Source organism: Empidonax traillii, unplaced genomic scaffold (genome assembly GCF_003031625.1).
Source record: "Empidonax traillii isolate 1590-97213 ecotype Southwest subspecies unplaced genomic scaffold, ASM303162v1 scaffold199:size790550, whole genome shotgun sequence".
In the NCBI taxonomy this organism is placed as follows: Eukaryota; Metazoa; Chordata; class Aves; order Passeriformes; family Tyrannidae; genus Empidonax; species Empidonax traillii.
In genome coordinates, this window is record NW_020955392.1 from 245,381 (window position 1) to 272,071 (window position 26,691).

At 39.6% G+C, this 26,691-nt stretch overlaps 2 protein-coding genes and 1 long non-coding RNA gene across 3 annotated transcripts in view; 1 reads left to right on the forward strand and 2 right to left on the reverse strand.

The window, feature by feature from the left end:
* Positions 1 to 3,784, reverse strand: part of MYOZ2 (myozenin 2) — a 17,803-nt gene extending 14,019 nt beyond the window's left edge. Inside the window, exons 1-2 of the mRNA XM_027886982.1 lie at positions 3,623 to 3,784; positions 2,959 to 3,062 (exon numbers count right to left, since the gene is read on the reverse strand). Of these exons, the coding sequence (XP_027742783.1) occupies positions 2,959 to 3,034 (76 nt within the window). The 5' untranslated portion in view covers positions 3,035 to 3,062; positions 3,623 to 3,784. The remainder of the gene's footprint in view (positions 1 to 2,958; positions 3,063 to 3,622) is intronic.
* Positions 1 to 26,691, forward strand: part of LOC114059017 — a 57,166-nt gene that overhangs the window by 4,396 nt on the left and 26,079 nt on the right. The window contains exons 2-3 of the long non-coding RNA XR_003571570.1: positions 11,814 to 11,887; positions 13,281 to 13,330. This is a non-coding gene — a long non-coding RNA (uncharacterized LOC114059017). The remainder of the gene's footprint in view (positions 1 to 11,813; positions 11,888 to 13,280; positions 13,331 to 26,691) is intronic.
* Positions 23,414 to 26,691, reverse strand: part of SYNPO2 (synaptopodin 2) — a 71,904-nt gene continuing 68,626 nt past the window's right edge. The window contains exon 5 of the mRNA XM_027886976.1: positions 23,414 to 24,324. Within this exon, the coding sequence (XP_027742777.1) occupies positions 23,758 to 24,324 (567 nt within the window). The 3' untranslated portion in view covers positions 23,414 to 23,757. The remainder of the gene's footprint in view (positions 24,325 to 26,691) is intronic.

A 26,691-nucleotide genomic window follows, 5' to 3' on the forward strand; every position in this document is an offset into this window, starting at 1 on the left:
TATGATGTGTCTAGGGATTGTTTCAGTGTCAGTGCAGAAAGGGCGATGAAGAATGAGAAAAGGAGGACATTTAGAGGATGATGGAAAGAGGATGTCATAAATGGATGTTGTAAAATAATATTAAAAGTTTAGTTAATAGTTTAATCCAAATCTAAACCTTTTAGCTTCGTTGCTTTAATTTGTTCCTGCTAAGTCCTTCCTGTCCTGTGGTTAAAATCATAGCGGACTATATTTAAATATTATTTAGATAGTTCCTCCTCTATTCACTACCTAATACTCCTTTAATCCTTCCGTTTACAGTCTTCTAAATACCTTAATCTTGACCATAAATTTTAATAATGATTATTAGTGTGTTTGTTGTAGTGTCAGAAATAAGACTTACTAGCTATGTCGGGAAAAGATTCACGTAGCTACTGAAGAATGCATTGAAGTAGCAGTTTAGAACTGGACATGAGGTTCAAGCGATGAACTCCAAGGGCTTCCTTAAACATAGGGATTTACATAGGGATTTACATGCATGTAGCCTTGGAAATGTTATGATCAGTCCAAGTTTGCCAATGAAAGACCAAGGGTTTGGGGAGGTGGCTGTATCCACACACTGAGTTACTGCTGCAGTCTCTCTTTGAGACCATAGGAGGGTTTACACTTGGTGTCTATTCCTACTTGCCAAACTTCTCTAAAATACAAAGTCGTGTCTCACAGCCCAGCAGATGTGCACTTCCAGCCATCACCAGTCTTGCCCAGAGACTGGTAGTCTCAACACTGGTAAAAACTTGGCTGATTTTTCAGTTTATCAACAGCTGTTTCTGCTACGAATGTCTTTTAACAAGGAATTGGAGATTCAGTGTTTGCCTGAAAGCATGGTAATAAAAAGGGGCTGAAATAAAAACGCAGTAGGTAAGTTTACTGAGTGTCATTCCAAGGCTTGCATTACAGAATCTTCTGTTGGTGTTTACCTGTGTTCAGAGTGAAGAATTTCACAGGGCTGTGAGACTGGCTGAAACTGTACATCTGATTTTTACTGAATTTACAGGTGCAGGGCTGTCATTAAGAACAGCAAGGCAAACCCCAGGGAGACAGCAGTTCACCTTCTGGGTTAAGCTTGTTGAATTAACAATTCAGGTCAAAACAAAATGTCAAAAATTAGTAGAGCTGAGTTTAGCCACTTGAAAGCCAGCTATCTTCTTGCTTTTTCCAAGGCTTGTTCAGATTTACTCCCAAAGAACTAGCTTATATTTGTGTGACCACAGCTTTGGTTATTCTTCTGTTTCCTAACTGGCTTCACTGAGCCTGTACAGTTATAAAGTTCAGACTCTTATTGCACCCATTTCATGGAATTTTCCTTTTTTTTTTTTTTTTTTTTGGTTTAATTCAAATATCCCAGGCATCCAAAGGAGATGCAAAAATAGAATGTGCACTAAAAGGGTTTAGTATTGCCTTCAGTGGCCACATATCACAGCACATCTTGCAGGATAAGCTGTCGTAACTATGTGTATGAATCTTGACAGCAGATCTGATAATACATAAATAATAAAAGGAAAGATTATGTGAGGCAAATGCTGAGCATCAGCACAGATTATCCAACAACACCAGTGATGTCAAGGGCTGTATGGTGCATTTATTAGCATTGCTATGAATAGTAGCAACATTTACCATGTGAAATGCCTGGTTCCAAACAAACATATGAAAGACCATTTTTTTTTTTTCCCTTTTGCCCTGAAGAGCTTACAGGCTATTTCAGGCACATGTAGTGCTTGGGTTTACAATTCCAACAAAAATGGAGTTGCAGTGAAATCTGGGAGGGCAGACTGGCTTTCAGACTTGAGTGCGTGTTCAGTGGAGAACTGAAATAGGAAAGAGGTATTTGCTTAGGAACAGAAGCTGCAGAAAAAAACCCTCTGCAAATATCAGAAGGAGTAGGACCAGGCACTGAAACTTGTAGCTTTTTTCTCTAAAATCCTTATGTCTCTTATCCTGCTTTTCCTTACAGTGATCATTGAGTGAGTGCAGAAACCATCCACAAATCCTTTGGAGCAAAAGCCCACCAGAAAGATTTTCAAAACTGGAATTTATAGTTCAGTGTTTATGTTTCATCCTATGCAAGTGATATAACTTTCATAAATTCTAAATATTAATGGAGCTTCCTGTTTTTTCCAGTGAGTCTTGTGGGGTGTTTATCACTTCTAGAAAATTGATCTTTTATGTAGATGGTAAAAAAGGCTTCATGAGGAGGATTGGAAGGATCTCCGAAAGCATCCAGCACATACCTAATGAAAGCCAAGCAGATCTGTATTCCCAGCTGAGTTAATTGCTTTTTAAGCTGTCACACTAGAAGCAGAACTTTAAGAACCTCTTTTAGAAAATCAAGCAACCTTCTCATAAAAGTGTCTGCATTATCCTCAGTGCAACAACAGAGAAGTAAAATTTCTTTCCTATAAGATTAATCGGTGGCAGTGCATTAGAGAGACTTGCCAAGTGCTAGTAAAAGGTGTTAGTTACAAAGACAAACTTTGAGAGGAAGGAACAGAGATGTAAACATTTGTTTCAAAATTTTTTATCAGTCATATAAAAAAAAAAAAGCAGAATGAAACAGAGCAAAAAAAAAAAGAGAGTGTACAGATCAGTATGTTTCTTAGATGATAGCCTTTTAAAATGGAATGAAGTCAAGTTATTAACCCCAAATAATGTTCTGAAAGGCTATCCTAGCAGAATGTACATCAGCTGTTAGATTACTTCATTCCTCCACAGCAGTTGTTCATCTGAAAATAGCTTTCAAATGAAAAGAGGCAACTACAAAAGGATTAGTTACCATAGGCAGCATGATACTCCCACAAGATTATTTATGGCAAAACACCCAGAGACAAAGCTGTAAGAGAGTTAAACTCTGTGATTAAAAAACTGTATTAGGGAGGGCTAGAGGACATTGCATATGCAGGAGAGCTGGGGTCAGTGCTATACCATTCCTGTGGATTTCATCCATAATGGCTGATGCTTGTTCTTTCCTCTCTTTGATCAGGGCAGAATCTGATAACATTGTGATTTGCTGATACGGTTTTTCCTCGCTGGAAAAAAAACAACACATTTTTACATTGTTGAGCCAGCGCGCACGGTTGGGCCGATTTCATTTCCAACAGCCTGTCTTAGAATGGCTGAGCAGGGCAGTCAGGTATTTCTGACTGAGAAATGCTGCCCTGCAAAATGCACTGGCAGCTCTTGCTTGCAGACAGATGCTGGGACATGTTTTGATGGACAGAAGATTCAAAGGACTGGACTTGGAGTTGGCCGCGTAAATTCTCCAGCTAAAAATCAGTGTCAGTGGTCTAGGCCTTCTCACATCTCCACATGATATTAAAAGCTGTAAGCTCATAACTAGTTTTAATTTACATCTAGATTTATTATTTTAGAAATGCTACATTTTGAAATTTATTAATCTGATAAGAATTTGAGGAACTAAACAAGTTAACTCTGGCATCTTTAAAAAAGGTGCATTTCTGACTAAGCGAAAAAAAAACCCAAACAAACACCTTTTAAATCGCAGAGTCAAGAGGTTACATAAATGTCTTTTATATGACACTTTGCAGGACAGACAATGTCAAAATATTTCAGGAAACAATACACTTACCCTACTGTTTTGTTGTGCAGATAGAAAGCGGTCTCAAGGCTTTAGCTGAAGCTTCAGGAGTTAGTTATGCATGGGGATGACCTGCCTGGTCCTGGGTGGCTTGTACCCTTGTGCTTGGATCTGCATGGTACCTAGGACTGAGACAAACTGGGGGCTGATCCTCTTCAAAGGGGTTGGCATCCAGCTGACATCAACTAGTTATATTTAGAATCAAACACTCCAGCCACTCATATCTTCCTGGCAAAAGAAGAGAACAGAAAAGATTCAACTGCACCCACAACAAAGAGGGTTTATATCCCTTGCAGAGCTTATTGATAGATTTGGTGGAACGCTCCCCTCACACTTGTACAGATCGTTCTCCTCATCTCCTCATCACCTCTGAGAATAAAAATCTCTGTGCTACAAGCAGGAAAGAGACATTTAAAAATAAGGCTTTAAATATATGGATGGGCAAGACTATATCAGATGAGAATGGCATGGGCTAATCCTTTAGTGAAAGATGAAACCGTGCTTCAGGAGGAGCTGATGGCTAAAGTCAGTGGCAGATGGCTGATCTACAGAGTCTGTTCTGAAAAAGAAATGAGATTTTTTTGCAGTGTTACATGTGCTAGGGAGTAATTGCTCAACAAGCACAGGCCTTGCAAACTGTTACTCAAAATCCCTTCATTTTCTTTGTGCAACAGGGACAGAGACCTTCAGTAATTTGAAGCTTACTAATGTTCATCATTTCAGGATAGTGTTGTGTCAGTTTATCAAGGAAACGTGTGATATGAAGAGCACAGATATTTCATGGCAGCGACCAGCTTTGGACAGAATAAAATGGTGGCAGAAGGAAACATATTCCCCCCTTACCTTCCTGTGTGAATGCAGCAAGATGAATTATGGGCAGTAAAAGCCAGCTGAAGTTTTTGTATTTCCAATTTGGATTTGAGGTTGTTCTAGGAAGTTCCTTTTTCTTGGGGAAAATGATGGTCTCATTTGGCTTGGAGGATTGATCAGAAAATTGGCTCTCTCCTGATATGACAGGAGTAAGGAATTCTGACTGCAAATGGCATCTGGAGAGTAATAAAATACACCAACACAGTGTGCATAACTTTTCAAGCAAGAAACTCTCTGAGACAGATAAAATGTGTGTGCCTGATGCCGTGTCCTGGAAGTGTGTCTGTCCAACCAGCAAATTGCATTAATTTTCCCTCGAGCTTTCTATTCCCAGACTTAGCTTTGCTAAACGTATTTCTGAGATCCTTGGCCATCTCTGCCCCAAAGAAACGGTCATTTTAATCCTCACCGTCAGAATTTACCTGCTGCTCTTACTCTTCTCTAGTTTTTGAGCTTGGCTCAGACACTTTCAACAGTACCAAAACTCACGGTCACCGTCTGGGTTGAATCATCGCAAAATCAAACCTTGCATTTCAATGAGAACAATTATTTAACTAGTGGCAAACTAGGATGAGTAAGTCAGGCTTTGAACAAGGACAACATTTACCTGTCTCCTTCCTTTAGGTGATTTTTGTTTAACCAAGACTTTTCCTTTTGGTCTGGCCTTTTCCAGCCCCTGGTGGGATCTTTCCCACCACACTGCTTCCTCTGAATTGCATAACCAGAAAGGATGCCCCAGGCTGGCAAGTGGAAAAACACTGAACTGTTTATCCCTCATTTTCTTTCTTTCTTTTTATGTCCTTTGCCTCTCCTCTCCTCCCCTCTTCTCCCCTCCTCTCTTTAATTGAAACAGGTGCTTAAATTCATCCTGAGGCTGTAACTGCCGTATATGCTGAATTTCATACCATGGATTGAAATCAATCAGCTATTCAGACTATTTAAGTTAACATGTGTGTAGTGTCTAAATCACAATATGACTGAAATCAAGAGGTTTACAGGGATTATTATATATCTGTTTGTAAAAAAAGGAGGTTGTAGTTTCTACACAATAGCAAAGTCACTGTTTAGTGAATGATGTAACTGATGTTTCTGTATTCTGTGTCCATCTTAGCTTCAGGTAATTATTTACAGGTATAACTTACTGAGAAATAACTGACTGGAGCCAAAAAATAAATTGGGCAGAGATAAATTGCCTACAGTTGCTTTTTAAAATGAAACTGGCCCCCACAGATATAAGTGTACCTATAATCTTAGTTTTGCATAAATTCTGAACCTAAACCTCCTACATGTGTTGCAAATGAGACTTAAGTCCTGTTATTGTAAATTTTATTATAAATTTTCGTGAAATATGTCCTGCTTTCTGTCAGAGGCAGTACAGGGTTCCCCATTTTCACTTCTGAATTCGAATTTGTTTGAATGAAAAAAAGAAATTGTAGCTTTATCTGGAATATACTTCCCTGCCTATGAAAAGTTGTGGGAAAAGCCAGATTTTTTTTAATATGTTCCAAATTTAAGTTTTGCTTAGGGAAAATAAATTGTTATAGTTTTCAGATGAAAAATTAAATATTTTCATTTCACTTGGATTGGTAATTTCTCCATAGCCACATTGGACAGACTGGCAAGAGGTCATTATATTTGAGGTATTGACATAATATGTATGGGTTTGATAGACTTTCCAAAATATTGTTACTACTGTTTTTTTGTTCATGATCCAAAGATGTATATATAATTTTTTTTTTCTGGGATCCACAGGAAGACATTCTATGCTTTAGTATTTTCACTATCCTCAAGTTTCTTTAAAGCAAATGAGATGGTTTATTTTGTGGGATTTACATTGGCCACATCAGACCTCGTAAAAATTTACACTAAAAGATTGCAAGAAAAAAAACCCAAAATCAAAATCCACTAAAAAACCCCTCCTGTTTTAACTGCCTTGTCTACAGATAAAAAAAAAAAAAAGAACATATAAAAGACCTAGAAGAGGATGACAGGTAAATGTTGCCCTTGTTCACAGACTCAGGGGCTGGCTTAATTATCTTAGTTGTTAAATAATACTTCACCTCGTTGAAATTCAGGGTTTGATGGGTACAACTCATTGGAGACAGTGATCTGTGTTTGGCTGCAGTTAAATAACCCATAATAATAGGCACGAGGAGCATTTCTTCAGCAGCACTTTTTCTGTGCCGTGGGACCCTTCTGAATTTAGGACAGGCATATCAGAAATGCACTTTGTGTGCAGAGGTGGTGATGGAGCAGAGCTCCAGAGACACAATGGCACCCCTGCTCCTCCCTGAGGGTGGGACAATTGCCTCAGCAGGCCGTGGGTGCTGAAGAAGTGTGGGCATGGTTGTAATTTGGGTTACAAGAACAACAGATATGGGGTGAGTTCTCAAGCGTCAGTGTGGCCTGACACTTTCATGCTTTGTTTCCAGCTGCAGTACTCATTTGCAGAAAACACAAAGCTGAGAGCCTGCTTTAATCCCAAGGGCTGAGGCCACAAGCACAGGCCTGTGCTGTCAAAGGACTTAATCAGAGCCAGCAGCCGGCCAGAGAGCTTTCATTTATCATGTGCATGTTCTGATGGTCTCTGGCTAAAAACTCATTCATTTCTGTGGGTGGTCCACTGCACTGTGAACTTGACATATTAGTTAGGGTTTTTTTCTTTTGTGAAAAGCATACAAGTCTTCTCCCTGCTTCTAACAACATTATAATTTGACATAGTGTCACAAACAGGGGGTGTGTCTGCACAAGAGGCTCCAAAAGAGAGCATCCTTGCTCCTTAAATATTGCATGGCATGCACATCTCTTTGGCAGGTTGATGTTTGTTTGGAAATAAATCCTTTTGATCCTTCATTTAATTCTGGCTTCTTTCTTCATCTCTAGTGAGTCTTATTTAGATGCCTTCTCTAAAGGGTTCAGATATCAGAGAATTTTCTTTTGTTAGGTTTTGCTGCTGCTACTGTGATTTTAAAAGGAAGCATTCCCAAAGAAAAAGGAGTTCAAAGAAACGACTGACTCTTCTGCCAAGTTGTTAAACTTCTTCTGGTTGCTGAAGAGTGCCAAACATCAAATGGCAGAGTATCTGGGGGCTTTTGTTCTTGAAGGTGAAGGGGGAAATTTTAGTCCAAAGTACATTTCACAAAGGTAAAGAATGTAGTATATTTTTAAAGTATTTGAAGATGAAGTTCTTCGATGTGTATCTGGGTTTTATGAGCTCCACTGATACCATCAGATCAGCAGATTAATTCCATACTTATTTTTCTTTGTATTGACAAATCCAACCATTCAGAATGAAGATCCATCTTCTGGACAAGGGTTTATAACTAATGTGTAGCTTTAACTGCATTGCAGGGAAAGTGCATCATAATTTTGTCTGCCACGCTCTTCCGACGTCTTTTCAGTTTTCTGGAAAGAAGCTGTTGGAAAGCTCAGATTCTTGTGAATGCAGGAGTTGGAATTGGGAAAAAAAAAAACAACTCTGAAACTTGAGATTAAATCCTGGCATTTTAACAGCCTTGCTGGCCTGGCTATGCTTTGCTGCACTTTGTCAGTCCCGACTCAGAGAAAAAGTATTTGCCTTCTTCATGTCCACTGAATTCTTTTGTCTCTGGTAAGGCAGCTGCAAGCTTGGCTTGTGCTGCTGGCAGAGGTCATTCTGCAAGGATCTTGTTGATCTAACTTCTGTAAATTTGGTGGTTTGAAACAAACTCAGAGAAGACAAGCAGGCTTTTGTTACGAGCAGGGCGAGTTCTTTTATATGTGGTCTGCAGCTCATATGTTCGTTTTGAAGTCAGGACAGTGTGAACTCGTAAAAAAATAAACCAAGACGAGAGCAAAATTCCACCACTTAAAAATCAGCCTTAAAATGGTAAACACTGGTAAACAAAGCTGAGAATAATCAAGGGGGGGAAATGATTTGTGGTTTCAATTAAAATAAGCTTCTGATCCTACCAATAAACACCTGTTCAATTTTATGTGTTTAGTTGGGTGACTGCTGGGGGTTACAGCTCCAGAGCAAGACTGGACTAGCTGAAGCACAAGTTTAAGAGCCCTTCAGCAGAAAAGTGGACTGCAGGACAAAATGAAGGTTTCTAGAGCTATAAACAAATCTGAACAGAAAAAAAGAATATCTGGACTATTTTCCCTGCATCCAGGCATAAGCAACATCAAGCCTTTGTGTTTTTTTCAGTGTGGTTTGTGTAGCTTTTCAGGTTGAAATAAATGAAATAAATCTTTAAATTTAATCTTATTTAAATGAAATAAATCTGCCAAGCTGAGAATGTCACCTGAGTGTAAAGGCAGAGAGGCTGAGGTGGAGTTGTGGCTCAGTGGGAACACTGTGGTGTGCACTCACAGGAACTGTGCTGGCAGGAAACAGCCAATAATAAAAAAAAAAATCAACAAGGAATGGTGGCCAAGTGTTTTCATAGGGAAAAATTGGCAGGAAAATACCCTTGTATTAAAAGGTATTAAGAAGTGTTCTGCAGAAGGGTAACACGGTAACTTTTATTGCTGACGTGTTTCTGTTAGTTTAAACACTTTTTCCCCAAACAAATATATAAACCAGGCATGTTTTCAGTATTTCAGTTTGTTTCTCCTGTGGTTGGTACTCTGTACAGTTCATCATCTTACCTGGGACTTCTGTGTGGTACTTCAGTGGAAACAAATGTCAATATTCCTTTAGAATCTCTGGCTTCATTTATCACTGGCTCTAATTCTTTCCCCCAACTGATAAACTTCCTGAGGTGCAAACTTATTCAAGTGTATTTTTTATGTGTATTTTTATAAGTTGGCTGAATTCTCTTGGAAAAGAGAACATGTCCTCTTCTATAACAATGAACTTTGTATAAATTATAATTGTATCCAGAGATCTTTTAGATTACTCATATTCCAGGCAGATTCTTTTTTCTATACGAAGAATATAATCTAATCTAACTTCTAATTACTTTTTTTTTGCAAAACCCTGTATCAGCATCCACTTCAGTATAACCACTAACTGAAAAAAACATTTGACTATTTTCCCCTTCTGGAAAGTAACAATTATTTTTTTTTTCCCTTATAAAAAAAAGTCTCTTCCATCTGTTTTATGATTAATCCTTGTCTGAATTCTTCCCAACACTGGAAATATGGAAACCAGACCGTGGTACAGTCTTGCAGCTTCACAGCCACCTGGTATGCCATATCACAGGCACACAGCTTAAATATAAATCTGATTTGTATGGTCAAATGTTTTACCACAGGAATTGATGATAACTAATGTAGCAACTACTGGAAGTTCCTGTTATTTTTTTATCAGATATTCTTTTCCCTTAAAACATGTCCAAGCACTGTAGGGCAAAGTGGGTAAAATTAATTCCATGGATTTAATTTAATAATATAATTATTTTCATAGCTGACATATTTTACTTCCCTTTCTAAGTAGAAATTCCCTTTCTAAGTAGATTTTCTAAATATTTTCTGCTGTTGCACTGGTTAAGGGCCAGCTGGACATCTTAACCAAGGGGATGCTCTGTGTTGTCAGTAGATCTGTAGGACTCGGGGGCCTTTTTGAGTTGTGAAAGTTGCTTGTTATATCTTCTGTAATGGAAATATCTAACCTATAAAATTATTTTTTATATGAAAAAAACACCCAGATTTACTTGCAGAATTTCAGCCTGTGCCACATAATCTAATTTTATAAACTGTTGCTGCTTGTTGCCAGCAATGTCAGAGTTAACTTGTGAGATTTAGGTTAAGCTGTGGGTTCAAGTTCTGCCTGAGCTGAACATCCCGTTTCTTGATGCAGGCACATACGTAACTGCCTATGACCAGGCACCTAATTCTGTTTGACAAGAAAAATGGGAAGAAGAGATTACTATCCCAAGAAATGCTGTGACATTCCCGCTGCCCTGAGGGAAGCCATTGTGAGCATGCCTTATAATCCCCTGAACTGAAGGGACTCTGTCCTGGAAACTTCAGCACGCTTCCAAGAGAAGTGTCATCCTAGGTAACAGCGGTTTCTTTCCGAGACACTTGTTCCTCTGGGTGCAGTTGCTGTTTGTAAGGGATTCAGACTAATGTCTCAAGGTCTGGGTGACCCTTCAGTGCTGTCGCAGGGTCACTGCGTTCATCTTGCTTTGTCCGCGGGCGTTTTGGGCAGGGAAGCTCTGGGGGTCCCCAAGTTTTAGGCCTGAGTGTCAACAGGGATGATCCTTTTCTTTATGAGGTGGGAATATGTCATGCAGTGAATGTTCTGCTATTGAGTGTAGTAGTTTTTTATTCTTCTTCCTCAGCTTGTCCCTGATGCTGCTTACAGGAATGTTCCGCTGTAAATTAGAATAAATTAGGGGCCCTAGAGTTGTGATTTAAAACACTGAGGTTTCCCCTCAGTGGCAAAGCTCTCGTTCCCTCCAGAGAGAGGATCGTGTCTCCTTTCAGAGACATGCAGCATATTTCGGTTAGTACACATTACATAACTCGTCCCACATTTCTTTCTCTTTTTAGTATCCCAGTGTTATTGGAAATTATGTTCCCATTAATCATTATAGCTGCTCGCCTCTTTCTGTGAAAATAAATTACCCCGCACTGCCCTTCCTGCCCAGGAACATATTTAAATGACAACGAGGATACGTCCAGGATTGGTTCAGGGAAGGGAGTGTCAGCTAATGGGGCTTTGCTGCTGCAGAAGGATGAAAGCAGGATTTGTCTGTGTACTCAGTGGATTGCAATGCTGTGTGGTGGTGTCACCTGCCAAATAAGATTTCCCCTCTAGCACATGCCCAGCTCGTTTGAATGTCCGTGGAAACCGTGTACACCCACGGCAGGGGGACCTGCAGCTGAGCCCTTAAATGTACCAGTGAACCCACTGCCTGTTTGGTCAGACCTACACTGAAAACACTTGGGCAGGAAAAGCAGAAAGAACCTATATGATTGGGAAAAACCAGCAGGCCTCCAAATTCCTGTTTTAGCTTGTCACCAACTTTATTGAGGCTGTTTTTAGAAAGCATTTAAAATCTAGACTTCTAAAATTACACATCCAGCACCATGTTCAGGCTGCAGATCAGGGGGCTGATTTTAAGCCATGATGGGCATTTATGCTGTTTACTGTTTTCAGGTCTTAACACTTCTGAAAAGTAAGTAATTTTTATTTACATGTTTTGAACATAAATTCAGTGACTTACCTTATCCAACAGTGTAAATATAGAGGCCAGGTTATTTTTAGACTTCCCAATGTGGTACTGGGCAAGAAGACTTTTGACACAGAGATTGCTGGTTACCAAACCACAAACTTGGACCAACATTTTTCAGTGTGTGTCTGTTTCTCTTTATTCAGGACATGTGAAGACAGAGAGAACAAGTTACAGGCTGCTTGCAGATGATCCTCAGGGAACAGATCCTCTATCGAAGGTCAGTTTTCTCCAGTGAAGAGATCTGAGGAAAATTCAGCCTCAGGACTTACTGAGTTTTCTTTTAAAGTATTTGTAAGAAATGAATTCAGGATTAGTTTTACATAGAAAATGAGTTTTTTCTTTGGCCTCTGAAGAGAGATGAATTTGCTTTGGTCTTATGGAAGACCACCTGTTGTATTTTTGAAAATGAGTGTACAGTACAAAAGAGATCAGAAGTTTTAGGGCAAAATGGGCCCATTTCATTCAGACAATTAAGTACTTAAGAATCAAGCTTTTCTACTGACCTCTTCAATTCTGTGCTTGGAAATGAAATCCTTACATAATGAAGGTAGCAGCAATTCAGAAGACATCTAAATAAACTTTCTGGTCATCTTCAGCTGACAGTCATGTGACTAAAGCCAAGGATGTTCTTCTTGCAACCGTGTAATATCTGCTGACATTCCAGGCATTAAGTGTCAGTGAACATGCAGGCTTGTGAAGCAGGGACACCTGGATGTGTTTTAAAAGCTTTCAGAGACTATTTTTTATTATTTCAGAGACTACTAAAGTAGCAGAATGATTATTTATTACTAAGGTGACATGTCTAAAGCTCAAAGTCTGCCTTTGGCATTTGTGAGGATTCTTCTTAAGGTGTTTTTGCATAGGCAGACTCGGTATTAGCAGAGAAGATGTGGGGTCTATTGATTTTGTGGGTTTTTTCCCCCAGTAATCAGTCATGAGATGTAGACCTCATTTCTGAAGTTATGGTCTGGCTGAACTTGTTTTTCTATTTGATGTTTTCATTTTCAAAGAAGCTGAAGAGTTTCTGTTTTGTCACTGTTAATTACCAACCATCTTTAGTGAATTGTCACTAAATGGTACTGGGGATGTTGTTGTTCTGCTTTGTGACTTCTCCAGTGTCTGGGTATTTCCTGGTGCTCTCATTAACATTGAAGTTAATTGGAATACTTCATGGTTGAAATGCAGAAAGCCTGCAGTTGAGCAGATGTTCTTTTTATGACTTAGCATAAAAGTACTGAATTAGAAGTACCATTTATTTGTTGCAGTGTCATCAAGATGCGTCATGACCTTACCTTTGAAAAGTTTGAACATTGTTCCCAACACTGTTTAAAAGGCTCTGCTTGTTGATGCCTTACCTGATTACATGAGATTGAGTACTGGATCATTAGATTAAGCAAGTATTAACTTTAAAAGTGTAATATATCACAACTGAAGAAGTGTTACTACATTATACCTCCCAATACACCTTTCAGTTGACCCTCTGAAGTGCAAAATATTGCAGTAGTTTGCACTGTGTAGAGAACATCTACTATATCACTGTGCAGTTGTTCTAGGGGTAATGTCTCACTTTGTGATTAATTCTTGGCATTTCTTCCATTTTTTTCCTTTAGCTGTTACTGGAGTCATGCAGAAGAGATCCCTCAAGGAGCAGGTTGCCACAGTAAGTATATTCCTTACAGTATATTTGGAAGATGTACAATAGATTGGATACTATTCTTTACCAAGTAGGAACAACAGCCTTGGAAGTAATACTTGCTGGATTACACCATCATTAGTCTGCCCCTAATTTTTTTTTTTTTTAATAAAAAGTAATTTACTGCATCCAAATAAATATGAACTCAAGTACAGAGCTCTTCAACATGAAGATTCAAAGACCGAATTTTGATCCATAGTTCCACCTCTGCAAGAAGATTTATTTTAAAACAGAAGGAATACATTGCTCCTGAAACCTGCTGTATTTCCTCTCAATGTTATTGCTTTTAATTCTTTCTTCACAGATTCACTTAGTTTAGAAACATTCCAGGACTAATGGCACAAAACAAAACTCCTCCCATCTCATATATTCCACTTTACAAGAGCCCAGCCATGCCGTAGATATTTTCCATTCTCAGTCTTGATACTCTACAGATGTGGAATTAGAACTCCTCACACTCTCAGGGAATGCCTGGTGGGATTGTCCATGTGTGTTTGACTTCCCTGAGTAATTTCTCCATTACTTTAGCTCCCCTGAATGTGGGCATTGTGCCCAGTGGGGTAACACTTGCTGTACCAACCCTTAATTCGGAGAAGGCTTATCTGTCAAATCAGGCAGGGGCTACCACCATTTACTATTCCAAATTCCTCTCTTGCTTAGGACAGAACTAAAAGAAACAAGAAACTGTGGTTGGCAAAGGTCTGGAACTTGAAATTGTCTTTATAGTTCCATCCCTCAAAAAATACACTACAGGAATAAAAGTCACTGGTGCAGGACTCAGGGGGTTCCCTCGGGCTCCCTTTCATCTGAAGTCTGACAGAAGCTGTTCTTCAGTTATTGCACTAGGGAAAAAAGGTATGTGTAATATAGAGAGGACACACATAAATAAAAAAGCTGAGGGTTTTTTTCCCTAGGGAAATTGTCTTTTGGTGCTTTGATACTGGATTTTGGGCAGGTAGCCATGATCTGTAGCTGTAGGAAAGCAGAGGCCTGGATGAGCAATTAGGGAGGGCAGACCAATGTTTTTGCTTTTTTCCCTGTATTGTATTTACTGTTAGAAATTAAATTAAAATAAACAGCTATATAATACTGCCATCATCCTCTATGGTAGTGGATGATAACTTGGGCCTGCATGTCAAGGAAGCTGCAAACACCCAACTCTGCGAGATTTTTGTCTGTGCCAACTTCCTTCTCTTTCCCTCAGAAGCCTTAGTATCTTGCATGGAAATGGCTGGTATTTTATATCATATCTACAGTGCTGAAATTTGTGGACAGATAGTCATATAAACTTACTATACGTTTGTGAGTTATCCTAAGACTGTTCCTTACTGCTATGCTTTTAAGGAAGATTCATTAGAAGTGGGTGTGCTGTTTTTTTATGCATTGCTAATTGTTTATAACAGATTGTTTTCTTTAAGCTTTTTGCCAGCATACTGATTTTATCTGTGTTTATTGTTATGCCACCTGTTTAAAAGCAAAGGTTAATTGTTAACTCCATTTTGTTGAAAAAGAAGTGGCAAGTTGGTCAGGTTTTGCTCGTTCATTTTTAAGTTGATCATGCAACTTCCTATTAAAGCAGTTTTCAGGGAGTCACAAGAGAAGCTCTTACACCATCTACAGTGACATAATTTTTCATGTATGTCACCTTTTCCCCGGGTTAGTGGAAGAAACTCCTTCATCTGATGCCTTTGAAAATGGCTGTGCCTTTTTTTCCCTTTAGTGGCACAGCTGAGCCCCTGGGTAGCAGCTGTCTATTTTGCATTACTGTTGTGACAGATACAAACAACATGTGCTTCTTAATAACAGACATCAGACTGAAGACATTGCCAGTGATATTCTGTCAGTGGCTTGTGAGAAAACTCATGATTTAACAGAAACTTCTGATTTTATTTATTTGGATGAGTTTTGTTTGCTTTATTACAGACTTCAAGTGAGACTAGAGTGGTGATATGGGAGAAGACAGGTGCTTTCTTTGTGATAAGTAAATGCAGACTCCCCTTTTATTCTGACTTTTCAAACTACTCCTTCTACTGCCCTTTGGGGTTCATCTCTGTTCACTCAGCTGTGGTTACTATAAGTAAGCAACTCCAAAGCCTCACATTCTTTCAGAAGTTGGTGAAGTTTGTCTGGCAGACGGGGCCAGAACTTAATCAGACTCATGAATGACTAGATTGGTCCTTCAAAGGATCTGGAGCTTCCTGGCTGTTTGTTTTCTGAGCTGTAAGAATGGGATTGTGCTGGTTGTGAAATATGCATTGCTTCTATGAATAGTCAGTGGGTTATAGGTGAAGGCAAGAGCTGGAATGCCTGAGTTGAGGTCCAGTGTTGCCATTGTCCCAGCAGCCCTGGGCAATGCACGTGTTCTCTCACTGTCATGTTTTCTTCCATTTGTGCAGCGGGATAATGACGTCTGTCTACCCCATGGGGTTGAGGTCAGGAATAATTAGCTTGTATGTCCATGGCCCTCATTAAACAGGGTTGTAGGAATCCCTCCTATACCATCTTCTTTAGCTCAAGCTGTAAAGTTTTATGGCATTTGAGTTCTGCTTCTGCTCCAGTGTTTGTGTGGATGTGCTGATAACAACACTGTCTGGTTCTGGCGTCCAGACAGTTCTCCAACTGTGCCAGAGCTTCTCTGTTGAAACTGAGGCCTTGTCAGGGAGAGGAAATAATATGGATTATATGGATTGTGTACCATTGCCCTCTGTTGGGCAGCAATAGGCTTAGTTAAAGTGCTTGTCCTGTTTTGGGCTTGAAAAACTTGAGAGAGATAAACATTCAGTAAGTAACTTTAAAGTGTTTAGTGACAAATGGACCATCTTTTAGCAGACAATACATGAAACTACCTAGCCAGGTTAGTTATTGCTGCTAAGTACAGGACTGCATAGGGTCTTCACACTGCTGAGTGTCCACAGCATGCCCTTCTGCTTAGCATTTTAATAAAAGATGATAAAATTAAGTTTAATACCTTTAACTTATTTTTATTTACTGGCGTAGTATTCCAGTAGGCTTAGCACTGTTGCCTGCTGATTTGTCTTAGCTCTGTCTTCTTGTGCTCTCCCAGCTGTGTTTCTGTCTGTGCCACTGTGTGACAGGGACCAGAGTCAGGTGTTCTGGGGGTTGGACCAGTCCCTAAAACACAGAGGGAAACAGAAGCTTGGAAACCTACCCCATCCTATGCTCTAATATAATAGAATCTGTCTGCTTTACTGGTCACACGATTTTATTTTCTTTTCATGGTTTTTACCTGTTTTTTAGTTTAACTATGCTTTTTCAGGAGGTTTGTGTGCTTTGTCAAAAAATACAATGCATCTCATACACACTGGAGCATCCGAAAGGGAGATTGTGAATAATGGCAAAAATTTAAATAAAATATAAAAGGCACAAACAGTCAAATTATTATCTGGGGGAAAAGAGTTACAGTATGCCCTTAATCCTCACTGTAGTTGTGAACTTAGTCCTGAAGCACCTTTGTGTTCTTTGCCCTCCTGTGCAGTTTGTGGCAGAGCATTCAAAGGAGTAGAAACTATTACAAAGGTCACAAGGGAAAAATAAAAGCACTGTTGCTACTCCCTGAATGTTATCCATTTGGATTGCTGCCATCCAAACCTCTGGTCATGCTGCTACTCATTTGAGGTTAAATACACAGGAGTCACATCTAACTCCAGTAGTGCACACCCAGAACACTGTGATCTGTATCTAATTCTGCAGGGTAAATAACAGCCCACTAAAATACAGGAGCAGATGAGTGGGGATCTGTTCCTTTGAGAAACCTCCACAGTGATTTTGAAAAAGCATCTACCTAAACTTCAAGATCTTTGTGGCTGCCTTAGTAACAACCATCTTCTCTTCACTGTCCTTGGCTGGATTATGTGGTCTGTTGTTGATCCAGAACAATCCAATCTGAACTCCACAAACCTAGATGGGTTCAGGGTGATGTCATCCTGTGTCTGGGATGCTGAGACTTCATTTCTCATACCAGATCAAGCCTGCTTAGATGAGGAGTAAATTCAGGTGCGGCCCTGCAAGAACACGGTGAGGTGTTGCTTGTAACTTAACTGTGTACTTATCCTAATGTGATCAAAATTAAAATTTCACTTCCTGTAACAGCTTCACCCTTTAAAAAAATAATTCCCATGCCAAAGATTTTGCAATAGTTGCACTGAAGAAATACCTGTGTAAGTAGAGAGAGAGAGAGGGACATGCATAATCACCTGCCTTCCTGCACTCTCCACTCTTTCAAAAACTCTATGATCCTCATCTATCCATATATCCTGTAGCATCCAGCCCACCTGTTTGATGCATTTATTTGGGGATGGAGTTACTCTCTTTTTAAGAATGCCCCTCCTCATTGATTATACAGGAGGCCAAGGCAGTGACTTCAGCCTCAGCAGAGTCCCAGCTGAGATAACTCTCCATTTGTTTGCACATAGAAAAGAGCAAGTTCCTGGCAGAAGGTGACAGGAGAAAATCTGATTGGTGCCTTATTGTTTTGTCAATCACATTTTTTACTCTCCAGGCTTCAAAAACCTACCAGGCTCCTGATACCAAGTTCAGTGCTTGTGAATTCATGACCTGTTGTGATTTGTGGTGCTGCACATTTCTCTGGGAGGTGAAATCCTGGCCCTGCTGACAGAAGTGGTAAATTAGCAAAGCTCTCAGTGTCTTAGCTGGGACCAGGATTTTGCTCCATGTGGTCAAAGGATTTTGACTTTCTTGTTCTGTTCTTGATTTGTCTTTGAACTACATTTTTCTGAGGGCATATGGATTCAGTAGGTAGATTTATTAATTTCTACATTGAATTTTTTTTTTTTTTTTACCACCACTTGGAAAATCTCTTGGTGTTTTGAACTGCCACAGCAAGTAAAGAGTAGTGGACTTTACAGACACAGTGGACGGAATAATCTTCAACTTTCACTTAAGACTTGAAATGATGTGGAGCCATAGTGGGGAATTACTTGGAAATTAGAAAAAGTTACCTATTTATTTCTCATGAAATGACAGCTTTAGCTATTATTTTGTGCATGCAAGTAATTCAGTATGTTTGAATTGAACTGTAAATATGAACTGTCTTGAACACAACTAAAAATCAGAGTAGCTGTTGAGCACTTGATCAGAAATGCTGCATTTATGCTTATAAGCTTTTCTGTTAAAAAAAAGAAAAATTAGAAATACCACAGAGTTGAGCATATGCTGACTTTATGTTGATTCTTCTTTTCCAAAAATTACTGACTGTCTGAGATTAAACTCGAGGGCATGCACTGATAACAGGAAGATTAAAATTAAGATGGCTTAGCAAATGGTTAAAAACATGGATAAGTGGCAATTGTTTTATAACTACCACAGTTCTGTGAGTGTGTTCGTGCTGGGAAAATATACCAGTGCATCTGTTATTCTGACTGTGAGTTCTGTAAAGCTTCTTATTTTCCTTTTTTTTTTTGCCTTGGGCACATTCTGCTTGTCTAGAGCCTGCTTAAAAATATTGGCAACACACAGCATTGTTTTTTCCAGCAAGTAGCATATCTTTCCTCCAGTTTCTTCATTTGTAGGGAAAAATAAGTTATGAACCTCTGTGCTATTTAGGCAAAATTACCCTCGGGTTTTGGTTTATTTTAAAGGTAAAAATAGATCGAGAGGTTTAGCATCAACTTCTTTTCTGTATGGTCAGTGTGTTATAACCTTCCAGCTGTGTTTGGACTGTACCACAGCACAATATGTTCTCCTAGTTCTCCATTAACATCTGTTAATTAGCCATTACCTTTCTTTATCCAGAAAAAAGAGCCCCACAACTTGGTGTGCACGCTCACAAACACTCCCGAGGTCATTTTGCTTTGAGTATAAAATACTTGAGTCCTTCTTTTAGTTCTGAAAACGTGTGAACAAACACCAAACCTTTCAGAGCACGCTGAGTGCTGCTTCTGACTCAGCAGCAACACAAAGCTGCTTTTTAAAACCCAGCAATATATCCGGTGAACAAACGTTCAGTTTGAGGAAAACTAGATACTGGCCTGGAAACACCAGCCTGTCTTTCTGGACTTAAAATATTAAACTGTGAATTTGGCTTAAGCTGGCTTTTTTTGTGATGCAATTAAGAACTTCCCAAAGAAGAATGAAAAGGTAGCCATGAAAAGAATAGTACTGAGTCTCTTATAACCTTGTAAATAAATCCTTCGTAGAGCAAAGCTCTTAAAATGCTATTGTGGAGCTTTTTCGGTTCCTCCAAGTTTCACATGCATCAGTCATTTTTCCTGCGCTGGGGACAAAATCCTGCTTGCTTTACAAATGCAAAAACTGCTTTGTGATTTGTTTCCTGTCACTAGTGGAAATCTGATCTGGCTTTCCACTGATAGATTGTATGTGCTGCCCTTATTTCCTCACCAGCTTTTCACCCAAATAGCCTGAATAGTGTAAAGACAATTTATTCACAATATTTATTTCTTTTGTGAACAATTTGTTTCAATTGAGAATAAACGGTAGGAGGATATAGCAATGGACAAACCTACAGGAACTTAACGGAGGTTTAGGTGCATGTAAGGTAGAGAAGTAACAATAACAAATAGATATTATTTGCAGTTGTTATGGTATTACTTAACCTGGGTAGATTGTGCTTCACTGTGTTTCCCTTCTCTGCTTAGTCAGTGTGGAAATGAAATTCTACTGAATTTGATAAGTTGCCTTTTGACCTGATGCTGATTTAAGCTTCTAGAGGCTCATACCAGCACGAGGTCACTGACAGGCAAAGTCAGTGAGTCTAAAAATGGTGCAGAAAAAAAGAGATTAGGCTTTACTTGGGTTCAGATTATTTAAACAAACAGACAAGAATTTAGGGAGAACAAAATTGTGTTTCTCATCTGATTGGTCAAATCACTTTATTATATGATACAATTTACATCTCTGGCATGCAGGCTCAAGTAAAGTGTCCTTTGCAGTGAGTAAAAGTCTTTAGAAGTGAAAAGTCTTTTATAAAGATAACACAGTCTTTGCTACTAGGCAGAAATGCAACGTGAGTAGATATTTGGTGTTAAAGCAAACCAAAATGAAAACAAAGTACGAATGAGAGTTGTGAAAATCATCACCTAACATTACTAAAGAAGCTAAATTTTCAGTTATATTGTGTTTTCAAATGCTCTGCGTGTTATTAACAGGGGCACCTCTGCGAGTGAACACAAAGCCAGCATCAAGAGAACTTTTTCCTCACGTTTACTGAGCAGATCTGTGCATTCAAAAACAAATGTAAGAAATACTTGCATTAAGATATTCAGAACTCACGCACAACAGTCACAACTATTCGATAGAAAGACGCTTTGCTAGTGGAGGAATGGGGTGAAGAACAGAAAGTGAAAAATGCTGTGGGGCCCTTCATAAAACTCTGATGCATTAATATTTCATTTACTGGTCTGGGCCTGCTGCTTCCTTTGAAATCAGTCCATGGTCTCAGTCTGGATTTAGCCTGATTTCCTTCTGAACAAGGCTGTGTGATCTGTCTGCATGCCTGTCTGTATGTCTGTCCTCCCATTAAGAACTCCAAAAATGTTTATTAGTTTCATTTCTGTGGGGCAGAGGAATAGATGTCCAAGACAATCCATCGCCCAGAGACTTTGTAAAAATAGACAGCTGGGTGGAGGCCAGATCCACTTACCAGTGTTGCTATTGAGGGAAATGCTGCAGTGTGAACTCACTCCCTGTTAGATATGAGAGAATCCACATGGGAAAGGGAGCTGGCAAATCCTCAGCAGGAGGGGAAAAAAAAAATCTGCAGTACATCATGTTAAACGCTCAAGTTAATCTATGATTTAGCTACGAGAGGGACGTGAAACTCAATGTCAGGAATTCTCTTGTTCACAGAATTACTCAGTGATGAGTTCCTTCTTGTGAGTAGAAGAAAATGATAAGGCTGTACTTTGTTTTTCTTGGGAGATTGACAGAAAGGCAGTGATTCTGTCTGATGCTCTTTTCTTACATGTTTGTTGCATATTTTGGGTGCAGAATTAAGGTGTCATCCTACAGTATGTTTTCCCATATATTTACAGCATTAAAACCTTTTGAATATCAGCTCATATCATAACTTTTTCTTGCAACACCAAAGTTTTGAAATACTTTTGGCAAGTTTTAATTGCATGTACCTTAAAACTAAGCACACGTTTCCTTCTGGTAGGTGCATGACCTTAGAATTCACAGCACTAGTTTCAGTGGGAATTCAAAAGTCAGGTGTCTGATTCTGTGAATAAAAATAACGGTGATAATGGTAATAATATGCTTTTCTGCAAACTCATTAATCTGGTTTCCTGTTTAATGATGCAAAGGAAACTGTTCAAAACAGAAACCTGGATGCAGGGAACCATTTGGTTATGGTAATATAAACCACAGTTCAGCAAAATGTGTCAGCAGCACAGACTTTCCAGAATGTAGGCCTGCTGTGAAACACACATGTAGTTATGATTAGCCAAGGCCTGCAATTATGAATTTCACTGAATTGAAGTCTGAATCATAATTTCACTGACATTAGGTGAAAACTTAACATGTTATTCCTGGTACAGAGCTCATTGCTGGGCATGTCATGGCAGCTCTGTTCATGTAATTTTTCTAAATTATCTTTCTTTTCTTTTGCAAATTGATCTTTTGTGAGATACATCTGTGAGGTGCTCTAGCAGTGTGATCATGGTCTAAAGGATTACAACTTTCATGTCTACATTTCCTGCTTGGTCAGAAGGATCAGTTGATTTCAGGGAGACTTGTGTTTGACTAGAGAATTAGTGCCAACTTAAACTCATTAGGGGTATGTTTTTCATGTAATGGGAATTTTTATGGGAAATTCCAACTCCACTGAACTTGGATTCAATTTGCCTTTTTCCTTCCTACCAGTTATATTTTATAATTGCTATGAGGGAAAAATCTTTGCAGATGGGAATGTTTTGTAATATGCTTTTTCTTACTGCATGCATGTTTTAGTTCTTTCTGATCTAATCACTTCACTCACAGTTGACAGCCTTACTGATACCAAGGATAGTTAACTGTGCTTCTGCAGTAGTTGTAGTTGACTGTGCTTGACAGATCCTTCAAGAATTCCCCACAAACAAGGAGGACTGACAGCACTTTGCAAAACTTGGGGTGTCCGTTTAATACTTTAACAACATCTAAACTACCCAAATAAGCTTGAATACATATATTTTTAGCCACGTATTTCTATTGTTTAAATAAGCTGCAAATGCAAGGTATTTATCACCAGCATAAATTGTTCACCATCTCTTCAGGCCCATCGAGATCATTTAAGTATAACCAACCCTCCAAATATTTGCTATTTGTACCAGACTCATGCCATGTAACACATGTCAGAAACCCTCTCTCACATACCATTTTCTACAGAGAACAGGTATTGCCCCTGATGAACAACCAATCTGTGCCTTCCAAATACAACTCAAAAGCTTTCTAAACATTGAGCTACTTAGTTTCTACGAAGAACTGCCCAGCCAGTCCCATGAGCAGGCACTGCAGCAGTAAATGCTCAGCAATTAGTGCATTTCACAGAGAAATAAAGGCTGTTCAGCCTCTCACCTGTTGGATAGTTTATTACAAAATTAACTTGCAGTCCAGTTTAAATCCACTCCTCAGCTATTTTGCTGTTCAAGTATCGTGGTACTGACCTCTACTCACAACCCCTTCCTTCCTGGTGCTTTCAGAGCCTGTGATTAATTGCAGTATGTAAAAACTGCATCGAAACTGTCCTGGAATCCACCTGAACTGGGTGACTGTGTAAGATTTCCTGTATCTGCATATTGTGGTGATTCAGATACCATGACCACAGATGTATTTTAGCTGTTGCCACAGTAAAAATATCCACTGATCTACTTTCTTAGCTCATTATAAAAACACAGTAAAGAAAACATATGGCAAATAAGCCAGTGCTCCGAAGTATTCCACTTCCATTGGAACTTTTTCAAAGCTGGCTATATTTAGTACCTTGGAACTCATGTCAGCCATACCCAGAAAACCTGCAAGGTCCTGTAAAATTTTTTTTACCTTTAAAATGCCCTTATTTTACCTTTTTTTTTCTTCACATTAGCTCAACTGCAAGCCCTTGTACTGTCACTTTCTACGTCCTTTCTAGATTTTCGCATCCAGCACATGGATTGCCCTGCTTTCACCCCCTCCCCTTCACCCCAAGAAATGTGTATTTTTGCCCTTTTGACAAACTGAACAATCTTAGGTGTAAAACTGAGTCTATTCTAGAGGCTGCAAGCCCTGCAGTCACGTGAAAACTGTGCTCCATTCAATTCTGCCTCCTCACTTCTTTAGTTCAGAGATGGTCAGGCCAGCGAGAAACCTTCCTTCTCCAGCTCAGATCTTAAGGCTTGGAGAGCTGGAAGAAGGCAAAACGCAGCAGGCCCTTCGGCTGCTCATGTTGGACGTCTCCATCCCCTTGGCTGTGGGTTGTAGTTTGAATCAGCTGTTGACAGGCAATAGTCAGACCTGGAATCCACGGACATTATGTCGGGATCTGTTCGGGAGCGCTGGCTGCAGTAAGGATACTGCAGCTGGGAGCCAGCCTGGGAGGGGGCAGAGGGGGCAGACAGGGAGCTTTTTTGGGGTGGCACGACACCCGATTGCTTCCCCCCCAGCAAGGCTGCGCTACCACCTGTGGCCGGAGGCTCGTAAGAAACCTTTTGTTTCCATTCCTCTGGTGGCTCGGGAAGCGTTTTCCTGCGGGCGGCCGATACCACGTTAGCAGCGATGGATTCCTGCATGTTTTGGGGGCCGAAAGCTTCATCCACCAGGCCGAGGGGAGATCGTGCTGCCGCTTCCCAGGGAGTCAGTCTTTTGCCAGGCTTGTCAGCTGCTGCGTCTGGCTTGCTGAAGTAATCGGGGGCGGGCTGGAATATAAGAGGAGAAGTAGGAGACGGGGCTCGAGGGATGAATGAAGAAGGTCTCCCAGGAAGTGATAACGAGCGGCCGCTGCTTCTTCCCTGGGAAAACAAAATGCCAGGAACAGTTACAGTTAATAACCAGCAAGAAAGGAAGCCCCTTGTCTTCACTCCCAAACTGGAACAACAGCCCCTGGAAGCTCGTGGCATCCCGGCAGTCCCTGTTTAGGTCTGTGGGTATTTTTGAAATCTTTCATTTACTGGAAAGACAGGAGGTATTAGAAAGGAGGCAGAGAAAGAAACAGGAACAAGGAGTAAATTGGATTTTTGAGGAAAGTAAACAGGCTTTTACTGAAGAGGGACAATGACATTAGCAACTGTGCAGCTTTCCCACTACTTAGCTACTGTGCCTTGCTCTGAAAAGACCATTCTCAATGCAAAAGGAAGTCGTGTTGTGACAGTTCTGTGTGTGTTTACAAGATTCTTTCTAACATTAGGCACAGCCTAATTTATTTGATAACAAGATCTGTCTAGGACATCTGTCCAAGAACATATCTTTGGCGTTCTCCTTTCAAGAAAGGGTTTTCTTACTCAAAAATTATTAACTTTTCCTAGTTTTCTCTTTTCAGGGCACAAAACCGAACACAAACAATTAAAGACATTGATGCAACCAGTCACTAAATACCCTTACGTGGCACTACTTTTGGCTTCTTTAAAAGGCAATGCCCTCAGAATTTCAGTACATTCCGACCCACTTATAGGAGCAATCCATTCATATTTGACAAATCCTAATCTTCTTAGTAATGCAGCACTTTGAAACAGAAGCTGTGTTCGTGAGAAGGTTCTGCTGCGGCAGGCACTTGGCAGCACAGGAAGCAGGTACAGCCTTTCCCCAAGCCAGACCTGTTCTTTGTGAGACGCAGACAAAGGACATGGCTCTTGAAGTCTCTATACATGTGGTTCCTGAACTCATCAATTTACACTCGTTGATTCACGGCCTGAGGTTTAAATGCCTTTAATTCTGAAATCTGTTGTGAAATTCCAGGCCCTTTTGCCAGAGGCTTTGCTAGAATTTCATCCAAAACGTTGGCCTGTGTTAATTTTTGCTAATCAGCCTCCAAAACTTAAAATACTGTGAGCATGAACTAGATACCAGTGTGTAGTGTCTAGTGTAGTGACACAGAGCTTACCTACTGAGAATTTCAACAAGTTTCACAACTAATCCTTTATAACACGACTATCCTTTCACCTCTTAACTATGACCTGCTATTCCCAGCTTGCATTTCCAGAAGGGAAAACCCCTAACGTTGTTAATCCTACCCCCATGTACTTAGGGCAGACTTTCATGTTAGAAATTAATCTGATAACCTGAACCGCAAGAAATTAGGTGGTAATTAAGAAAATTAAGAAACTGAGAAGATAAGGTTGTACAGAGGGATAAAATTGTTGATCAAACAGGTCTACCTGGTTATGTCTACCTGTGTGAGCTCCTATCAGGAGGGTTTCTATGCTGGGTAGGCAGAACAGTTCCCCTTTATTTAATGGAAATTCCAGTTCCAAGCCCTGTGACTACTTTGGGAATAGAGTTGTAGAGGGAAATGATGCTGTTGAAAGATTTGTTGCATAAAATACTTGGTTTTTCAAGACAGATGAAGGTACTGTTTGGTCTGTCATGTTCAAACTCTGGGGTTCATTCAGTTGTAGAAGTATTCTTGCGTCGTAAGCTTTATTCATAAAGCAGGAATTCATTTCCTTTGACAGACTTTAATCATAGTATGATGATTTTTCAAGAGTATTTCATATTTTTCTGACAAAATGGGTCATTATACTGTGTTATTAAGGTAGAAGACCTGTTTTGGTATTCCCAGACCAGTCAAATTCTCCCTTCTGACTTGGTAGTTTGTATTTAGACACATTTCTGACAACAAGCGGGTTTTAAATTTTAAAACCCCAAAACGTGAAATTGCACATCTATTTTCTCTAGATTTGGTAAAGTAAGGATTAGTTTTTCCTTACACAGAGTGAGGACTGAACAGTTTGTGGTTTTAACTGACAGTTACATTTTTGGGTTGTAAGGGGACAAAACCTGGGAGGGCAAACAGCATTCCAGATGATTAACTTGGGAAGAGGCTGAACTATATGGGAAGAAGATTTTTGAAGGAAGAAACTATTGATAAAAGAAACTGGCTGAATTCTCTACAGTTCCCAAAGACAAAAAAAAAAAGTGATAACTGTGGTAAAGGTGGGCAGAAGAGGGTTTGAAGACTCCTGAGATCAAGAATGTAAAAATATATTTAGCTGAAGTGAACCTCAGTCATTTTGAATGACATTCTTCCTCCAATAAATAGCAGCTATCACCGTGTGCGTTTCCACAAGTTCAGAGAAGGGGAAAAAAATGATATTAATTTTATTTTTATTACATCTAGGACAGTTAAATATCAGTTTTGGCCTGAAACTATTCTACTAAGT